At 47.2% G+C, this 17,421-nt stretch overlaps 1 protein-coding gene across 2 annotated transcripts in view; it reads left to right on the top strand.

Moving 5' to 3' along the window:
• The window catches only part of IFT56 (intraflagellar transport 56), a 331,504-nt gene that overhangs the window by 146,441 nt on the left and 167,642 nt on the right, over positions 1-17,421 (top strand). For both annotated transcript variants that reach the window (XM_086958844.1, XM_086958852.1), the window contains exon 8: positions 9,613-9,687. In XM_086958844.1, the coding sequence (XP_086814970.1) occupies positions 9,613-9,687 (75 nt within the window). The remainder of the gene's footprint in view (positions 1-9,612; positions 9,688-17,421) is intronic.

Raw genomic sequence — 17,421 nt, 5'->3', positions numbered from 1 at the left:
CGAGGCTGGTGTTCGACAATCGATCACCTGTTCACCTCCTCATGACCTGGGCACATACTGTTGCTGTGCCCTGCCCAGCCAGTCAGAGCCCAACTCATAGTTAGAGCAGGTGGCACAGATGTAGACTGCAGCACGGCTGTCTGTCTGACTCTCTTAAGAAGAGACAGGCCAACGAACTCCGCTGTGACACTCCGGCAGCTCCTCTCAGCGACTCATTCTGACTATCAAGAGACCACACAAGGTAAGTTAGATACTAATTTAATTATTTACTGATGAAATTCAAAATGCTTATTAAGAGAATGGGAAGGGGGGCTTCCAGCACAGCATATCGCATTGTAAATGGGTTCACTGAAGTTGTCTGTTTGTGCTGTAAATGCAGGCCATCTCAAAGTTTTGTCTGCACTAATAAATCACCCAAACTGCTAGTTTAGTTAAAGGGTTTAATATCTTTAATTGACAGTGGTACTACAAGCAGCAGCCTTTATTTTCCCAGCACTGTGAGACTTGCTTAGTCAGAGTTAAGGCAGATGATTAATATCCCTGCTAGAGAGCTGTCAGAGTTTTTGTCTCATGGCCGTTTCATTCACTATTTAGTAGAGCAGAGAGTTTATATGCATACTGCAAAGAAAGTCTAACAGCATATTGTATTGTAATGAACTGTATTATATGTAGATAGCTCGGTGGGTTGCTGCTTTTGCCACAGAGAACCCTTTGATTTTTGTGGTTTAGCCACACCTGAAGCTGAGGTTGAGCTGGAGGGTGCTGGTTATTTAAAAAATAAATAATTGCTTTAAAAGCACCTGCTACTGAGTTCGACTTTCTTATTGGTGAAATTTGTGTGATTTCTGAAATTTGTCTGTTTACATGGACTTCATTGCATGATTTGGCCACAAGAAGTGTAGCTCTAACTGTCATGCATTTAGTTGTTAAATGTCTTTTGTAAATCCACCGAATCTATGAAAATGTTTACACATAAGCAATCTGAGCATTAGCAGCTATGCCCAAATAAATGTAATTTCTGACATTGATATGACTCCCTCGTCTTTTACTGCTTGATTTTGCTAGCGAGATAGTGTCACTCATAGTCGTTGAAATGTCACTCATAATTACACTGAAATTATGAAAATGTCACTCATAGCAATCTGAAACCTTGGCAGCTATGGGAGTGGAGTGGAGTGTGGGGGGGGGGGGGGGATGTGTGCGCGTGTGTGTGTGTCTGTCTGTCTGTGTGTGTGTGTGTTGTGTGTGCCTGCCTGTGTGCCTGCCTGCCTGCATGCGTGTGCATGTGTTGTGAACAGCCTGCCGGAATCTCCTCTGGGTAGTCCTTGAAAGATGAAAGGACTGAAACGATTGCAATAGACTCGCTCTGCGACAGCAGGGGCTTCCGCGGACCACAGTTTGGGTGGGAAACACTGCTCTAGACTAATGTGCGCTGTAGACTAGTGTGCACTGTAAATTAGTATGCGCTGTACACTGGTGCCCGCCACAGAGTGGTATGTGCTGTAAAGTGGTGTGCATTGCAGAGCAGTGGTATGCGTTGTATAATGTTTTGCGTCCCAGAGTAATGTGCATTGTACAGTGGTTTGTGCTGTAGAGTGTTAGTATGTGTTGTAAAATGCTATACGCTATAGAGTAGAGGGTGCTGTAGAGTAGTCTGTGCTGTAGAGTGTTATAGAGTGGTGTGGGTTGTATAGTGGTGTACATTGGTAAGTGGTGGGCGTTGTAGATTGGTAGATGCTGTATAATAATGTTCGTTGTACACTGTTATGTGCTTAAAAATGTTGCATGCTGTAAATTGGTGTGCAAAGTAAAATATGTGCTGTACACTATTGTACCATGAGCTGTGGTGCATTGTACAGTAATATGTACTGTAAAGTACTGTATGTTATAGAGTGATGTGTATTATAGAGTGATGTATGCTGTACAGTAGAATGTGCTGTAGAGCGGTGTACGTTGTAGAGTAGTGCTTTGTAGATTGATATGTGCGTAAAATGTTGCACACTGTAGAATGTTTTGCACTGTAGTGTTGCATACTGTAGAGCCGTATGTGCTATTGAATTGTATGTACTGTATAGTAGTATGCACTGCAAAACAATGTGTGCTGTAGAAGGGCATGTTTTGTAAACGGGCATGTGCTGTAATGGGGCATGCGCTGTAAAGGAGCATGCGTTGTAGAGGAGCGTGCGCTGTAAAACGACGTGTACTGTAGTACAACATGCATTGTACAATGGTATGCGCTGTAAAAGGCTATATGCTGTAGAAGTTTATGCACTATACAGGGATGTGCACTGTACAGCATTGTGCGCTGTAAAGGGCTATGTGTTGTAGAGGACTGCATGTTGCAGAGCGATATGCGCTGTAAATTAATATGTGCTTTAGATTGGTATGCATTGTAAAGTGATATGTGCTGTAGATTAGTGTGCGTGCTAGAGTGGTGTGCGCTGTAAATAGGTGTGTGTTGTAGAGTAGTGTATGTTGTAGAGTAGTGCTCATTGTACAATTAGGTGCGTCGTAGAACAATGTGCGCTTTAAAGTGTGCATTGTAGAGTGCTGTGCGTTGTAGAGTGCTATGCATTCTACAGGTGCGCATTTTGTAGAGTGGTGCGCGTTCTAGAGTGGTGTCCATTGTAGAATGCTGTGCACTGTAGAAAATGTGCGATGTACAATACTATGCGTTGTAGAGTGGTGTGCACTGTACAATGGCGTGTGCTTTAGAGCAATGTACATTGTAAAGGGGCGCGCGCAGTATAGAGGCGCATGCAGTATAAAGATGCATGCAGTACCAAAGTGCACCCTGTAGAAGGGTGCATGCTGCAAAGAAATGCGCCCTGTAGAGACGTCTGTGCTATAGAGGGGTGCGCGCTGAAGTGTGTCATGCTGTACAGGAGTGTGCATTTTACAGTGGTGGTAGAGGCGTCTGTGCTGTAAAGGGCTGCGCGCTGTACAGTGATGCACGCTATAGTGTTACACGCTGTACAGGAATGTGCATTGTACCGGGATGTGCGCTGTAATGGGATGTATGATGTAGAGAGATGCGCAATGTAGTAAGGTGCCTGCTGTAGAGGAGTAGGTGTTGCAGGCGTTGTGCACTGTACAGTAGTACACGCTGTAAAACACCATACGCTTCAAAAGGCATGCAGTGTAGAAGGGCATGCGCTGTAGAGTAGTGCATGCTGTAGAAGCGCCTAAGCTGTAGAGAGGTGCACACTGCAAAGGGGTATGTGCTATAATGTTGCGCACTGTACAAGGCTGTGCACTGTAACAGGATGTACGCTGTAGAGGAATAAGTATTGTAGTAAGGTGCGCATTGTAGAGGGGTGGGAATTGTAGGAAATTTGCACTATAAAGTGGTGCACACTGTCTAGAGGTGCACGCTGTGAGGGCGCATGCTGTAGTAAGATGCGCGCACACTGTAAAGGATTGTGCAATGTAGATTAGTTATAGAACAGTGTATACGTAATAAGTATTAATAACGTGTAAATGAATTGTACTTTTCTAACAATATGGCATATTAATTTGAGCATTAGTTGGTTTGTAAGACTGTTTGTGATTTAAAAACTGCGTGGTCATAGACTGCAATACAGAATAATAATGAGAATGTGAAGTTATTTTGTTTAAGTGAGATTGCAAAAGCACTTAATGAATAGGATGGAATTGCTAATATACCTTTCAGTTGTTTGAGCTTTTATTTTGTGTTTCTTTATGTATTTTGCAGCCGTGAAAGCGTAAACTGCAACACATAAAGAGAATGATAACTTAACATTTTTTGTTCAGAAGAATTGTAGTTATTTTTAAAGGCTATTTAAAACACACCTAATGTTCTAAGTCCTTTTAAAGAAAAATTAATAATGTCTGAGTTACATGTACGCAGTTTAAAAACGCTTTGTTTGTGCTAAAATGGCTTTTATGTTATAAGAAAGTTTCTACGAATATATAGCATCTAAATGGGCAAATGTTGTCGTTTGAAACAGTTTCGTGTGTCCAAATTGAAGCCAGCTGTCCATGCATGACTGAAAATGAAACTGAATGTGTAAGCACGGCTAAGAACGAAACTAAATGTCTAAGCAAAAACATATTTTGCAACAACAGGGAAGTGCCATCTCGATGTAAATAGCTGTATGCCTTACAATTGTTTAAGCATTTGCCCTTCATTGAAGCTATATGTGCCTTACTTAACAAACGTATTGTTGTTTTAGAAAGCTTTTTTATTGTCTCAAGGATTAGCTTGTAGTACTGTAATAGAATGGTATGTGTTGTAGTGGATGTCTGCTGTTGAGTTGTATGTAATAGAGCGATATGTATTGTTAAGGGCAAAGTACATAGTAGTGTAAACTGCAGACTGGTATTGAATGCAAAATGCACATTGTTGTTAAGTGCAGAGTGCCTATTGTTAAGTGCAGAGAGCAGTTTGCTGCTAAGTGCAGGGCGCAGATTGTTTCTGAGTGCAAAGTGCAAATTGTTAATGAGTGCAGGGTGCAGATTGCTATTAAGTGTACAATGTTAAATGCACAGTGCATATTGTTGTTAAGCGCAGACAGCAGTTTGTTACTGAATGCAAGGTGCAAATTGCCACTGAACACAAAGTGCAGATTGTTGCTGAGTGCAGAGTGCTACAGCGCAGCGCTCCACTCTACAGCGCAGCGCTCCACTCTACAGCGCAACACTACAAAACGCAGCATTCTGCTCTACAGGGCAGCGCTCCACTCTACAGCACAACACTACACAAAGCAGCATTCTGCTCTACAGTGCAGCGCTCCACTCTACAGCGCAGCATTCACTCTACAGCGCTCCACTCTACAGCGCTCCACTCTACAGCGCTCCACTCTACAGCGCAGCGCTCCGCTCTACAGCGCAGCGCTCCGCTCTACAGCGCAGCGCTCCACTCTATATCGCTCCACAGCGCAGCGCTCCACTCTATATCGCTCCACAGCGCAGCGCTCCACTCTACAGCGCAACACTCCACTCTACAGCGCAACACTCCACTCTACAGCGCAGCGTTCCAGTCTGCAGTACAGCGCGCCACTCTACAGCGCAGTGCTCCACTCTACAGCGCAGCGCTCCACTCTACAGCGCAGCGCTCCACTCTACAGCGCAGCGCTCCACTCTACAGCGCAGCGCTCCACTCTACAGCGCAGCGCTCCACTCTACAGCGCAGCATTCACTCTACAGTGCAGCATTCACTCTACAGCGCAGAGCTCCACTCTACAGCGCAGCGCTCCACTCTACAGCGCAACACTCCACTCTACAGCGCAACACTCCACTCTACAGCGCAACACTCCACTCTACAGCGCAACACTCCACTCTACAGCGCAACACTCCACTCTACAGCGCAACACTCCACTCTGCAGCGCAACACTCCACTCTGCAGCGCAACACTCCACTCTACAGCGCAACATTCCAGTCTGCAGCACAGCGCGCCACTCTACAGCACAGCGCGCCACAGCGCAGTGCTCCACTCTACAGCGCAGCACTACACAACACAACACTCCACTTTACAGCGCAGACCTTCCCAATTTAGCACACCACTGTACAGCGCAGCATTCCACTCTACAGTGCAGCGCTCCCTCTACAGCGCAGCGCTCCGCTCTACAGCGCAGCGCTCCACTCTACAGCGCAGCGCTCCACTCTACAGCGCAGCGCTCCACTCTACAGCGCAGCGCTCCACTCTACAGCGCAGCGCTCCACTCTGCAGCGCTCCACTCTACAGCGCAGCGCTCCACTCTACAGCGCAACACTCCACTCTACAGCGCAACACTCCACTCTACAGCGCAGCGTTCCAGTCTGCAGTACAGCGCTCCACTCTACAGCGCAGCGTTCCAGTCTGCAGTACAGCGCGCCACTCTACAGCGCAGTGCTCCACTTTACAGCGCAGACCTTCCCAATTTAGCACACCACTGTACAGCGCAGCATTCCACTCTACAGATCAGCACTCACTCTACAGCGCAGCGCTCCACTCTACAGCGCAGCGCTCCACTCTACAGCGCAGCGCTCCACTCTACAGCGCAGCGCTCCACTCTACAGCGCAGCGCTCCACTCTACAGCGCAGCGCTCCACTCTACAGCGCAGCGCTCCACTCTACAGCGCAGCGCTCCACTCTACAGCGCAGCTCTACAGCGCAGCGCTCCACTCTACAGCGCAGCATTCACTCTACAGTGCAGCATTCACTCTACAGCGCAGAGCTCCACTCTACAGCGCTACACTCTACAGCGCAGCGCTCCACTCTACAGCGCAGCGCTCCACTCTACAGCGCAGCGCTCCACTCTACAGCGCAACACTCCACTCTACAGCGCAACACTCCACTCTACAGCGCAACACTCCACTCTACAGCGCAACACTCCACTCTACAGCGCAACACTCCACTCTACAGCACAACACTCCACTCTACAGCGCAACACTCCACTCTACAGCGCAACACTCCACTCTGCAGCGCAACACTCCACTCTGCAGCGCAACACTCCACTCTACAGCGCAACATTCCAGTCTGCAGCACAGCGCGCCACTCTACAGCACAGCGCGCCACAGCGCAGTGCTCCACTCTACAGCGCAGCACTACACAACACAACACTCCACTTTACAGCGCAGACCTTCCCAATTTAGCACACCACTGTACAGCGCAGCATTCCACTCTACAGAGCAGCACTCACTCTACAGCGCAGCGCTCAGCTCTACAGCGCAGCGCTCCACTCTACAGCGCAGCGCTCCACTCTACAGCGCAGCACTCCACTCTACAGCGCAGCGCTCCACTCTACAGCGCAGCGCTCCACTCTACAGCGCAGCGCTCCACTCTACAGCGCAACACTCCACTCTACAGCGCAACACTCCACTCTACAACGCAACACTCCACTCTACAACGCAACACTCCACTCTACAACACAGAACTTCCCAGTATAGCGCTCCACTCTACAGCGCAGCCCTCCACTCTACAGCGCAGCCCTCCACTCTACAGCGCAGCCCTCCACTCTACAGCGCAGCCCTCCACTCTACAGCGCAGCACTTTACAGCGCAGCGCTCCACTCTACAGTGCAGCACTACACAACGCAGCACTCCACTCTACTCTACAGTGCAGCACTACACAACGCAGCACTCCACTCTACAGCACAGAACTCCCCAGTATAGCGCTCCACTCTACAGCGCAGCGCTCCACTCTACAGCGCAACACTCCACTCTACAGCGCAACACTCCACTCTACAGCGCAACACTCCACTCTACAGCGCAACACTCCACTCTACAGCGCAACACTCCACTCTACAGCGCAACACTCCACTCTGCAGCGCAACACTCCACTCTGCAGCGCAACACTCCACTCTACAGCGCAACATTCCAGTCTGCAGCACAGCGCGCCACTCTACAGCACAGCGCGCCACAGCGCAGTGCTCCACTCTACAGCGCAGCACTACACAACACAACACTCCACTTTACAGCGCAGACCTTCCCAATTTAGCACACCACTGTACAGCGCAGCATTCCACTCTACAGAGCAGCACTCACTCTACAGCGCAGCGCTCCGCTCTACAGCGCAGCGCTCCACTCTACAGCGCAGCGCTCCACTCTACAGCGCAGCGCTCCACTCTACAGCGCAGCGCTCCACTCTACAGCGCAGCGCTCCACTCTACAGCGCAGCGCTCCACTCTACAGCGCAGCGCTCCACTCTACAGCGCAGCGCTCCACTCTACAGCGCAACACTCCACTCTACAGCGCAACACTCCACTCTACAACGCAACACTCCACTCTACAACGCAACACTCCACTCTACAACACAGAACTTCCCAGTATAGCGCTCCACTCTACAGCGCAGCCCTCCACTCTACAGCGCAGCCCTCCACTCTACAGCGCACCTCCACTCTACAGCGCAGCCCTCCACTCTACAGCGCAGCCCTCCACTCTACAGCGCAGCCCTCCACTCTACAGCGCAGCACTCTATAGCGCAGCGCAGCACTTTACAGCGCAGCGCTCCACTCTACAGTGCAGCACTACACAACACAGCACTCCACTCTACTCTACAGTGCAGCACTACACAACGCAGCACTCCACTCTACAGCACAGAACTCCCCAGTATAGCGCTCCACTCTACAGCGCAGCGCTCCACTCTACAGCGCAGCGCTCCACTCTACAGCGCAGCGCTCCACTCTACAGCGCAGCGCTCCACTCTACAGCGCTCCACTCCACAGCGCAGTGCTCCACTCTACAGTGCAACACGCCACTCTACAGTGCAGCACGCCACTCTACAGTGCAGCACGCCACTCTACAGTGCAGCACGCCACTCTACAGCGCAGCACGCCACTCTACAGCCCAACACTCCACTCTACAGCGCAACACTCCACTCTACAGCGCAGCGCTCCACTCTACAGAGCAACACTACACAACGCAGCATTCTGCTCTACAGCCCAGCGCTCCACTCTACAGCCCAGCGCTCCACTCTACAGCGCAGCATCCACTCTACAGCGCAGCGCTCCACTCTACAGAGCTCCACTCTACAGCGCAGCGCTCCACTCTACAGCGCAGCGCTCCACTCTACAGCGCAGCGCTCTACTCTACAGCGCAGCGCTCTACTCTACAGCGCAGCGCTCTACTCTACAGCGCAGCGCTCCACTCTACAATGCACTACTCCACAAAGCACACTAGTCCACTCTACAACACACCACCCCACTATACAGCGCTCCACTCTACAACGCAGCACTCCACTGTACAGCACAAACACTCCCTAACATGCTCATTGTAGTGAAAACACACTTTATTATTGTAGTTAAACACAAACACTTTTTTACGGACTAATTATCGAAAACACCCACTTTTCAACACACTTGTATTGCACATTATATTTAAAAAAAACATTTAAAAAATTGTATGCAGAAGCTGTTTGCACACAGTTGGCAAGGGGAAACTGAAACTGACATGTTCTTCACAAACCAGCCTTTAAAACTGCAACAAAGTAACAAAATGTAGAACTGCTCGTGTAAAACTGAAACTGACATGCTCTTCACAGTTGACGTGCACGCGACCTAATCCAAGTCGAAGATCTGCGCGTTCACATCTCTTGTCTCTTGTCTGTTCCCCTTGAGTCCTTGAAAACTGAAATGATCACAATAAGTCTCGCAGCGACGGATCGCTTTCGCGATCCGGTTCGCAGGTGCGAGACCTAAAAAGGAAGACTTTTTTTTGTGTTCAAACAGTTTTATTAATTTTGGAGTAGAAAACAGTTTTACAATCAGACATACAGGCAATACAGGCAAAATGTATGTGATAAAAATGCACATGAGAATATGATGGAGTACATAGAGCTGTTAGTACGCCAGAGAATCAGAAAAATCAGGTAAATGGGAAATGATGTAGCAAAGGGATGTGTCCACAGTATGACTAAGCAATGTAAAATCTTGAGAGCACAGGGAAACCTCATTTGCAGATTTTCGCTATCTACTATTGCTGTAAGAACTTTATGCACAGATGATACTCTCCATAGTAAGTACTAGCCCTCTTTGCTTGCCATTTATCCCCGTTCTGGGCAGATTGAGACGCTGGTGGAGAAAGCAGGGTCCCAGGCTTGATAATGTAAAACTCTGCAAGCCTTTGATATCTCTTACAGATCTCTGCCCTTGTTTCTCTTAACTTTTTTAGGCTGAGCTGAAGAGTTTGATGGACAACTCTTCGTCTTCCTTCGAGTTTGCTAAGGAGCTGATCCGGCACAACTTGGTAAGCTGTGGAGAAGTAGTCTGTTTGCCACGAAAAGAGCCATTAAATTATCGCTGGAAAAATGTAGTAGGTCTGTATTTTAATGGCTATGTGTTCCGTCTCTTAAATGGATTTTCCTGTTTTCTTCTACAACTCATGGCTGTGGCATTTATCAGTGTTTAATATGGCGTGAAGTCAAATGATCCACTATGGCATTAATAGAGTCATGATATGCTAAAAGTGCTGTATGGGTCTTTGTGCTGGAAGCGTAGGTGGGTTCTACTGGTACAGATTGAAATGTCACTGTAAAGCTTAACCTGGGTTCCAGTCCTCAAAGCAACTGAGATCTGTTTTGAAATGTGATCTTTAAATTTGCACTGCCTTGTATTTTATGTGGCATATTGAACATACCTGATGCCTGTGACAGTTTACAGGAACAGTTTCTACAGCTCCCTTATTTTTAGGGTGTAGGCTGTTCAAGCAGCCTGTGTTTTTGCAAATACAGGAAATTAAAGTTAAGAAACCCCACATCAAAATAATGACTCCTTTGAGAGGTTGATGCCAAGATGGACATCGTCCCCTTGAATGTCTGGAAAAACCCTGTTTCTTTGGTTAGCCTACATCAGGGCTTCCTGTATGCTCTGAAGCCTCGAATGAAACAGAGGAGTAGAGTGTAATTTTTCGGGCCAGTTGGATTGAAGGGTGATGCTTGTCGGGATGAATCTTGTGCAATTTTTAACTCCCGTAGGCACAGCAGTTGTGTTTGCAGTCCAAATTTTTGGATCAAGCTGACTTTGGCATGCTTGGCAGTTAGATTACAGCATTGGTTCATAACCGTTTGAGTTGTGTGAATCCCCACTTAATCATCACTGGAATCTTTGGAAACCCACTGAATCAATATTTGAATCTGACAACACCTCATTATTGGAGTCCAGGGACCTGGACCAAAGCAATTTCAATGATTTGAGCTGCAAAACAATACACAAAATTACAGAAGCTAGCATTCATCAAACCAATATACAAATTATGAAATATTTTATTTTATATTTTAATTTTATATAACAAATCTCAATTGTAACTTTAATGGGAAGGTTGGAGCTGTTTGAAAATTCAATTGGGCCACCTATCATCCATACTATATTCTATTTAATAAGCTTCTACTGCTCCCACGAATTAAGCTGAGGATAGAAACTTAATTTTCTGCTGCCAATTTCAAATCTCTATACATTTGCAGAATGTTTTAAAATGTTCAATCTTATTTTTTCCTTTTATTTATATACACTGTATTCATTTGTTAATGTTATTTTATTTTCTAAGCATTCACAGACCTGCTAAGTAGGCATTGCGGACTCCAGGGTCCCCGGGCCACCAGTTAAGAACCGGTGGCCTAGGGTGAGTTGCCAGAAGAAATCAGAGGACATTGAGTTACAGGAGACCTATGTTTGAGGGGTTGTAGGAAAGTAGGATCTGCTGCTATGGTTACCCCCACTTTTTTTCTTGATGTGATGCTGTTTTTGACTTGTCTGACTGGGATCCTGCTAATCAGGACCCCCGTCTATCTGCTTTCTCCCTAAATTGTTGTGTTAGTACCTAAGTATAATCCCAGATTGGATACTGGGTTACCCTTATCAGACCCTAGTATATGGTACTAAGCTACCCAGGGCATAGGAACCCCTGAGTCTCCCATGGGCTGAAGCATGCATTATGCCACCCATGGGAAACCATGCAAAAGGGAACTACAGGCCTGCCATTGCAGCCTGTGTAGGTTGGTGCTTGCCCCACTTACCTAAGATATAGGTTTCCTATACCTAAGGGTCACTGCACTTAAAACCTATAAATCACCCCTATAGCAGGCCTTTGCAATCCTGAAGACAGGGTGCTTGGGTCTAAGTGAAAGGGTGCCCCTGCATGAGCAGGACACCCCTGCAGCCTACGGAGTCCATTCTCCGGGGTTTTTAGTGAAGCAGCCATATACTATAAAGAGGGGCGCCGCAATTACACAATGTCCATCTCGAAAACAGCTGCAACGATTCCTATCATGTTTGGTATCAAACATGTTGGAATCATACCTCCCACACCGTAAACGGTGTGAGAAGTATTATTCCAAGCACTGGAAGAGCCCTCCGTTAGGCTCTCAGTGTTCCCAGTGCCAACCTTCTAGACCCGGAAAGCACAAAATGGTTGCTGCCGACCAGAGACACATTTCTGCCCTCCTGCTGCTGAGCCAAGCTCGAGCAAAGGAAGGTGGAACAATATGCATCCTGTCACAGGGAGATATGACCATCTCCCAGATAGGATTTAGTGTATTGGGATTGGGTGGGTGCACTTGCCAGGGCCAGAAAGTCTGCACGAGGGGCACACTTGCCTGTACATAGTCCAGTTCAAACCAGCTTTGGGAGCCATTTGCTCCTACTCTGGCACGAAACTGGACAAAGGACATGGGAGTAACCTCGCCTCTGTCTAGACCCTCCTCCTGGGGGGTCCCCTAAATCTCCCCAACCCTTTCCATAGGGTACTTTAGGGCTTACCTGGGTGTAGGTCCATAGATTCGTCGTGGAATAAGATTCCGATCAGGCACCACTTCTTCTTCTACCGTCTGAGCACTCTGGACTTCATTTGGGCCTGACTTCATCTCCCATCCAGTCTGCTGCAGCGCTGTTAATCATACAGGAACCTTCCAAGGCCTGTGAAGCATCAAAGAAACTTTAAGAAATATCCCTTGGAGTGAAGGAGTCACTCCCCTGCATTGGCAGTCACCCCAACTAAGTCAACCGGTCTACAGATCGTGAGCTACGCTGGACTCCGCGGGCTCTACAATGCAGGTGGTGGTTTCCCACAGCTCCGGAGGCCCTCTCACAAAGTTTGAGGCCATTATCCCTTGTGGGGGTTCCAATAACCGAGCCCCCTGTGCGCTGCGTCCAACTTACAGTTGGAAAGGCTTGTTAGCTTCCTTCCAAGAAGATCTTCGGCTTCAAGTAGCCCCAACCTCGAGCCCCTCCAGTGAATAGAAATTTCAGCCACACCACATTGTGTGCATCGTGGCCTGCACCTTTGGTTGAGCAACTTAAGGTCCTCTCGCGACTCCAGTGCCTCCAGCCTGTGGGTCAACTTGAGGGTCACACTTGTTTCTTTTGGTCTGCCCTGATTGCTTGGGACCTGCTCTGACTCCCCTGCTGTTGGTGAGACCCCTGGACCTTGCTCATCCCGACGTTGCTCCTTCTATGATTCCTGCGTTGGTTGCATTTGCCAGTTCTCGTTGGTGTTCCTGCTAGACACTGACAACCCCACCCCCCCACCCCGCCCTCCCCCCAGCACTCGACATCCTTTGTGGGACAGCTTGTGCACGGCTCCTGGTCCTCCACAGCATCACCTGGTCCTCACAGCTGCAAAGTCAAGATCCTAATCATCTATCCTGCAACCCTTCTTCCTTCTTCCACAGCGGCACTTTCCTCAAGTCCTCCATTGAGTTTGACTGTGGTTTCAGACTCGACTTCATATGTATGCACCCGGCTTCCCTGGTATAGGTAATGTGGGTACTAGGTTATCCACGGGTGGGGTGGCTCTCCAACCTTCTGTCTTCCACTGGATTTCTTCAGGGTCGACTGGTAAGGGTCCTTAACCTTTAAAACTCCAACCGCGACTTGCACATAGAGTTGTATTGAGCACGCAGTCGTGTTTTCACACTGCACACACTCTCCGTGAAGAACCTATCTACTCACCTTGGGTTGTTCCTTGAGGTCCCAGTACTTCTACGTCCTCTCGACCCTGTCTTGATCTGAGTCGTGGTTCTTATACCACTTTCTTAGTATGTTGGTTGATCCCCCTTCCCTGCTTTTTCTTGGCCTACTAATATATGTTCTCTTGTGCTGTGTGACACAAGTTAAGATGATGTGTTGAATCCCCCAATCTATATTACTGTGGTCATGTCCTTATGAACTTGGATTTATTGATATTGATGATCTTTTTTTTTTTATTATTTTAAATTTTCATTGTTTTTAATGTGCATAACGATGTCATATTATTTTTTATGTGAAAAGATGTTTACTTATATACTTTTTTGAACCAACTTAATAAAATTAAATGTATGTTTTTCTAAAAACTGTATTAAGATTTAACTTTCTGGCAACTGATAAACGGACCCATTGTTTGAGCGGAATGCGTTGTGTGTATGCATGTTTGGTATGCTAAGTGAATATCCCAAAGGGAGTTTTTTTTAGACTTAATCGTCTTTGTGGTGTCCTGTCCCTTTGAAGTGTTGGACCCTCTCTCTATTTTTAGAGGTGATCCCCCTCACCCCCAGGGTCCACTGTGTATGTCAGGCTATTTACTGTGTTTCTTTGCTAAAGTATTGTGTGCATTGCGTTTATCTCCGTGTTGGAGATATTGGAATGTACTAGAGAGTATTATATAATGAATACATGTTTTTTTAAATACTTGATGTGGTTCTTTTCACTTAATCTATTCTATAAGATTGCATTCTGGTAAAACAAGCTGCTTTACATTCCTTCTGGACTAGACCTGAAGGCTGCTTTCCAAAGCTACTACTTGGAGAGCTTTCTAAGGTTGTCTAAGACCGCTTAAATCACCATAAGGTTTTTCTGGTCTAGTGCAATGTGCCCACTTACATTAGTGGACATCATATACCAGGCCATCTTCTCACATGGGTTATTGTGGCTGGCTGGAGCATCGAAGGAGAACAAGGACACCCTTAATTGGAGATTCTGTGGCGGGATATACTGAGTTAGTTGAGGGATATACCATAGGAGGTGGGGCTCTAACGGGACTGGCTTGACCCTGTTTTTGCCTTAGTGAGTCAGGAGAATTGTTGGCAGTGCAGGCGCAGGGGTTAGTGCCCTGAGAGCTCGAGTGAGAGGCTGCTGTGCTACTTGACTACACACTGTGTTCACTTTAGGGCTGTTGTTTTTGTGGAATGTGCTTAAAGCTAATCTGAAATCAAACTCCAATAAGGTTGAGACAGTGATGAGGACAATAGGAAATAAATTGAAGGGTCTGGGTGCCTTGATGGTGCAGGCTGAGCACGCACTGGTATCATTGACTATGGCGATGAAGAGGTTCGAGAGCCATGGATAGAAAATCAAGGACACGGAGACCCGATTACGACTTTTGGCGGGACGGGGGCGGGCAGCACACCCCCGCTGCGCCCCCGTACCGCCAAGGGTTGCTGCCTCCCGCCCGCCAGTTTACAACTTAAAAGTGGGCAGGTGACATGGCAGTTCCCGCTGCGGTACCTCTTTCAAAGGCGGTAGTGCCTTTGAAAAAGGCGCAGCAATGGGAAAGCCACCTAAGGATCCTGTACAACATGGACTGAAAAGCCCATGCCGTGCTGGAACTGGTGTGCTTGCACACAGGGGACAAAACATTGTATTGTGCCCCCCTGTGTGCATCCACATGGCGTGAGGAATCAGGGGGCCCTGTAGGGCAACCTTTGATTCCTCTCTGCCATGGTTTTAATGGCAATGCAACCGCCATGAAAACAGTGGCGGACTGGAAACTCGTCATATGCTTGGCAGGACCACGGCGGTCCCACCAAGCATGTTGCAGCCTCAGGATTGCTGCGCCACCTCCAGGGAATGTGGTTCCCTCGCTGCGTCGGTTGTGCCATGGAGGTCTGACCGCTCAAATCATAATGGGGTAGGTCGGACCGTCTGTGCAGCAGTGGCTTGTCCACCGTGCCAATGCTGCACCACCACGAGTCTGGCGGTCCTCGGATCAACAGACTCTTAATTCGGCCCTTAGAGTGGCTTGGAGATCTTTTAGAGATTTCAATGTTACAACAACAATCTAAGGTGCTAGAAAATGAGGAGAGGCTCCAAACTGAGAGTTCTAGAAGTGGCAGTATAATAGACTTTCTGAAACTGTCGATATAAATGATGTTGGGGGCCCTGGTGCCGCGTTTGAAGGGGGACACTGACTGGTGGTGGTGCACAAGGCATACAATTCTAGCAACGGTGGTGGTGACATTGGACTCAAAAGTTAATAATGGAATGATTTTAAGAGCAGCTGTGAACCAGAAAAACTGCCATGCTGGACAATTTTTGCCTTCTTCTTCTCCTAAATGTGCGGTCTAACAACATATGAAAATGTTGTTTGACAGCAGTGGGGTTCCCGGCACAACTAAGTATGCTCCACATGTCAAGCGGTTCATTATTTCACAAGTAGATGCAGCCATCGTGTTTTAAAAGAGTCTGGAAGCTGATAAGTTATTATAATTTTAGTTGCAGCATGACTCCTAGTAGGAGGTTGTTCTGGCTAGGCTGGGGACAGAACTTTCACTGACCAACAGATGCTAGATTAATGCTGTTTGTGGGTGGGGGTGTGGAATGATGGTGGTTACTGTTTGCAGTTAACCCAGCTGTTTCGCAAATATTGTTCTGTGTCTCTAAGCTGTTCTCTCTCTTCCCCTACTGGTTCACTTGGAGGAGAAGAGTTTTAATGTTGTTTTCACTGGGAAGGCTTTTTTCCAAAACTGAAAGTAGTAATGCTCCACGGTTAATTGCATGCTGTGGTTAAAGATGGTTAACTCAGGCCTTACAGTGATGATTGGATGGATATGTTGCTGTATAGATTTGTAGGTGGTAACAGGCACATAATATAGTGTTAAACCACCTAATACATTTTGGAACATAAAGTTTTCTTTTGGAGTCTGCCATTTTCATCCTGGTCACTCAGCGGTGATAACTATTTCATCCAAATGACATGATCACTTACTGAAGCAGTTAAGAGATTGCAGTGAAACTGTATAGATCTCATTTTAAAATGGCAGCAACAAAAGGATCCACCATATCACTCTTTGCCAAGCGTGTAGAGTACGTATTGCAGTGTTGGGGCACTTAATAAGACTTGTAGGATAAGCAGTTGCAGGCCGGGCAAAATGTTGTACCCTCTTTGTATTCCCCACTGGGTTACAGTTAAGGCATTCATCTACACGGTCTTACCTCTTGTCCAACAGTTGATTGTTTTACTGTTTTCTTTGTGTACCTCATTCCCTGGATCAGTTAACAGACACCAGCTAGCTCACCAGAGAACACAGACTATGTGTCCTCTCCGTTCTAGCAGATTAACCCTAGATCAGGACATACCACACACAAATGGTCCCTGTTCTGCAAACAAGGCTCCCAAACTCTTAATTGTGGACTCTGCATCTTACCTCATTCAGTTAAATCAGTTGCCCACTCCAAAACAATTGGAGCAGCCAAACATGTTTTTAAAAAAAAAACATTTTTATTGGTTATTGTAAATGTCAACCAAACATGAACATTGGCAGTTTTGACAGTGTACATCGTTATATAGTTTAATCATACATTTGTTCGTGTTCCTCGACACACTGACTTTACCGGAGGCAGCACAACATGTTTTCATAATTTACTGTTGTTAATTCCTGCTACTACTATTGATGTCTTCCAGTTAATCCGACTTAGCCATCCTCGCCCTCTTCGTCGGAACTAGTAATGTCATCTTCAGGTAATGGGTCACACAGGCCCCCCTATATACATTCCATGGCATCCAGATCTTATTCCATTTACTTGGACAAGCCCTGATCGTATACACCGCTCGTTCTGTCATCATCAACACATCCATATTTCTACACCAGTGCACCAATGCAGGTAAATCTGCCGCCCCCCATTTCTGTGCTATATCTCTCTTGGTAACCATAATGCATATCGTTCCCCAGATTTGACCATGTCATAGCCAAACATGTTTTGAACATTCTGATTATTGCTGGTGTAGGGCTAA

The sequence above is a fragment of the Lissotriton vulgaris genome, chromosome 1_1, assembly GCF_964263255.1.
Source record: "Lissotriton vulgaris chromosome 1_1, aLisVul1.2, whole genome shotgun sequence".
NCBI lineage: Eukaryota > Metazoa > Chordata > Amphibia > Caudata > Salamandridae > Lissotriton > Lissotriton vulgaris.
This window is presented reverse-complemented; position numbering and strand designations above follow the sequence as displayed.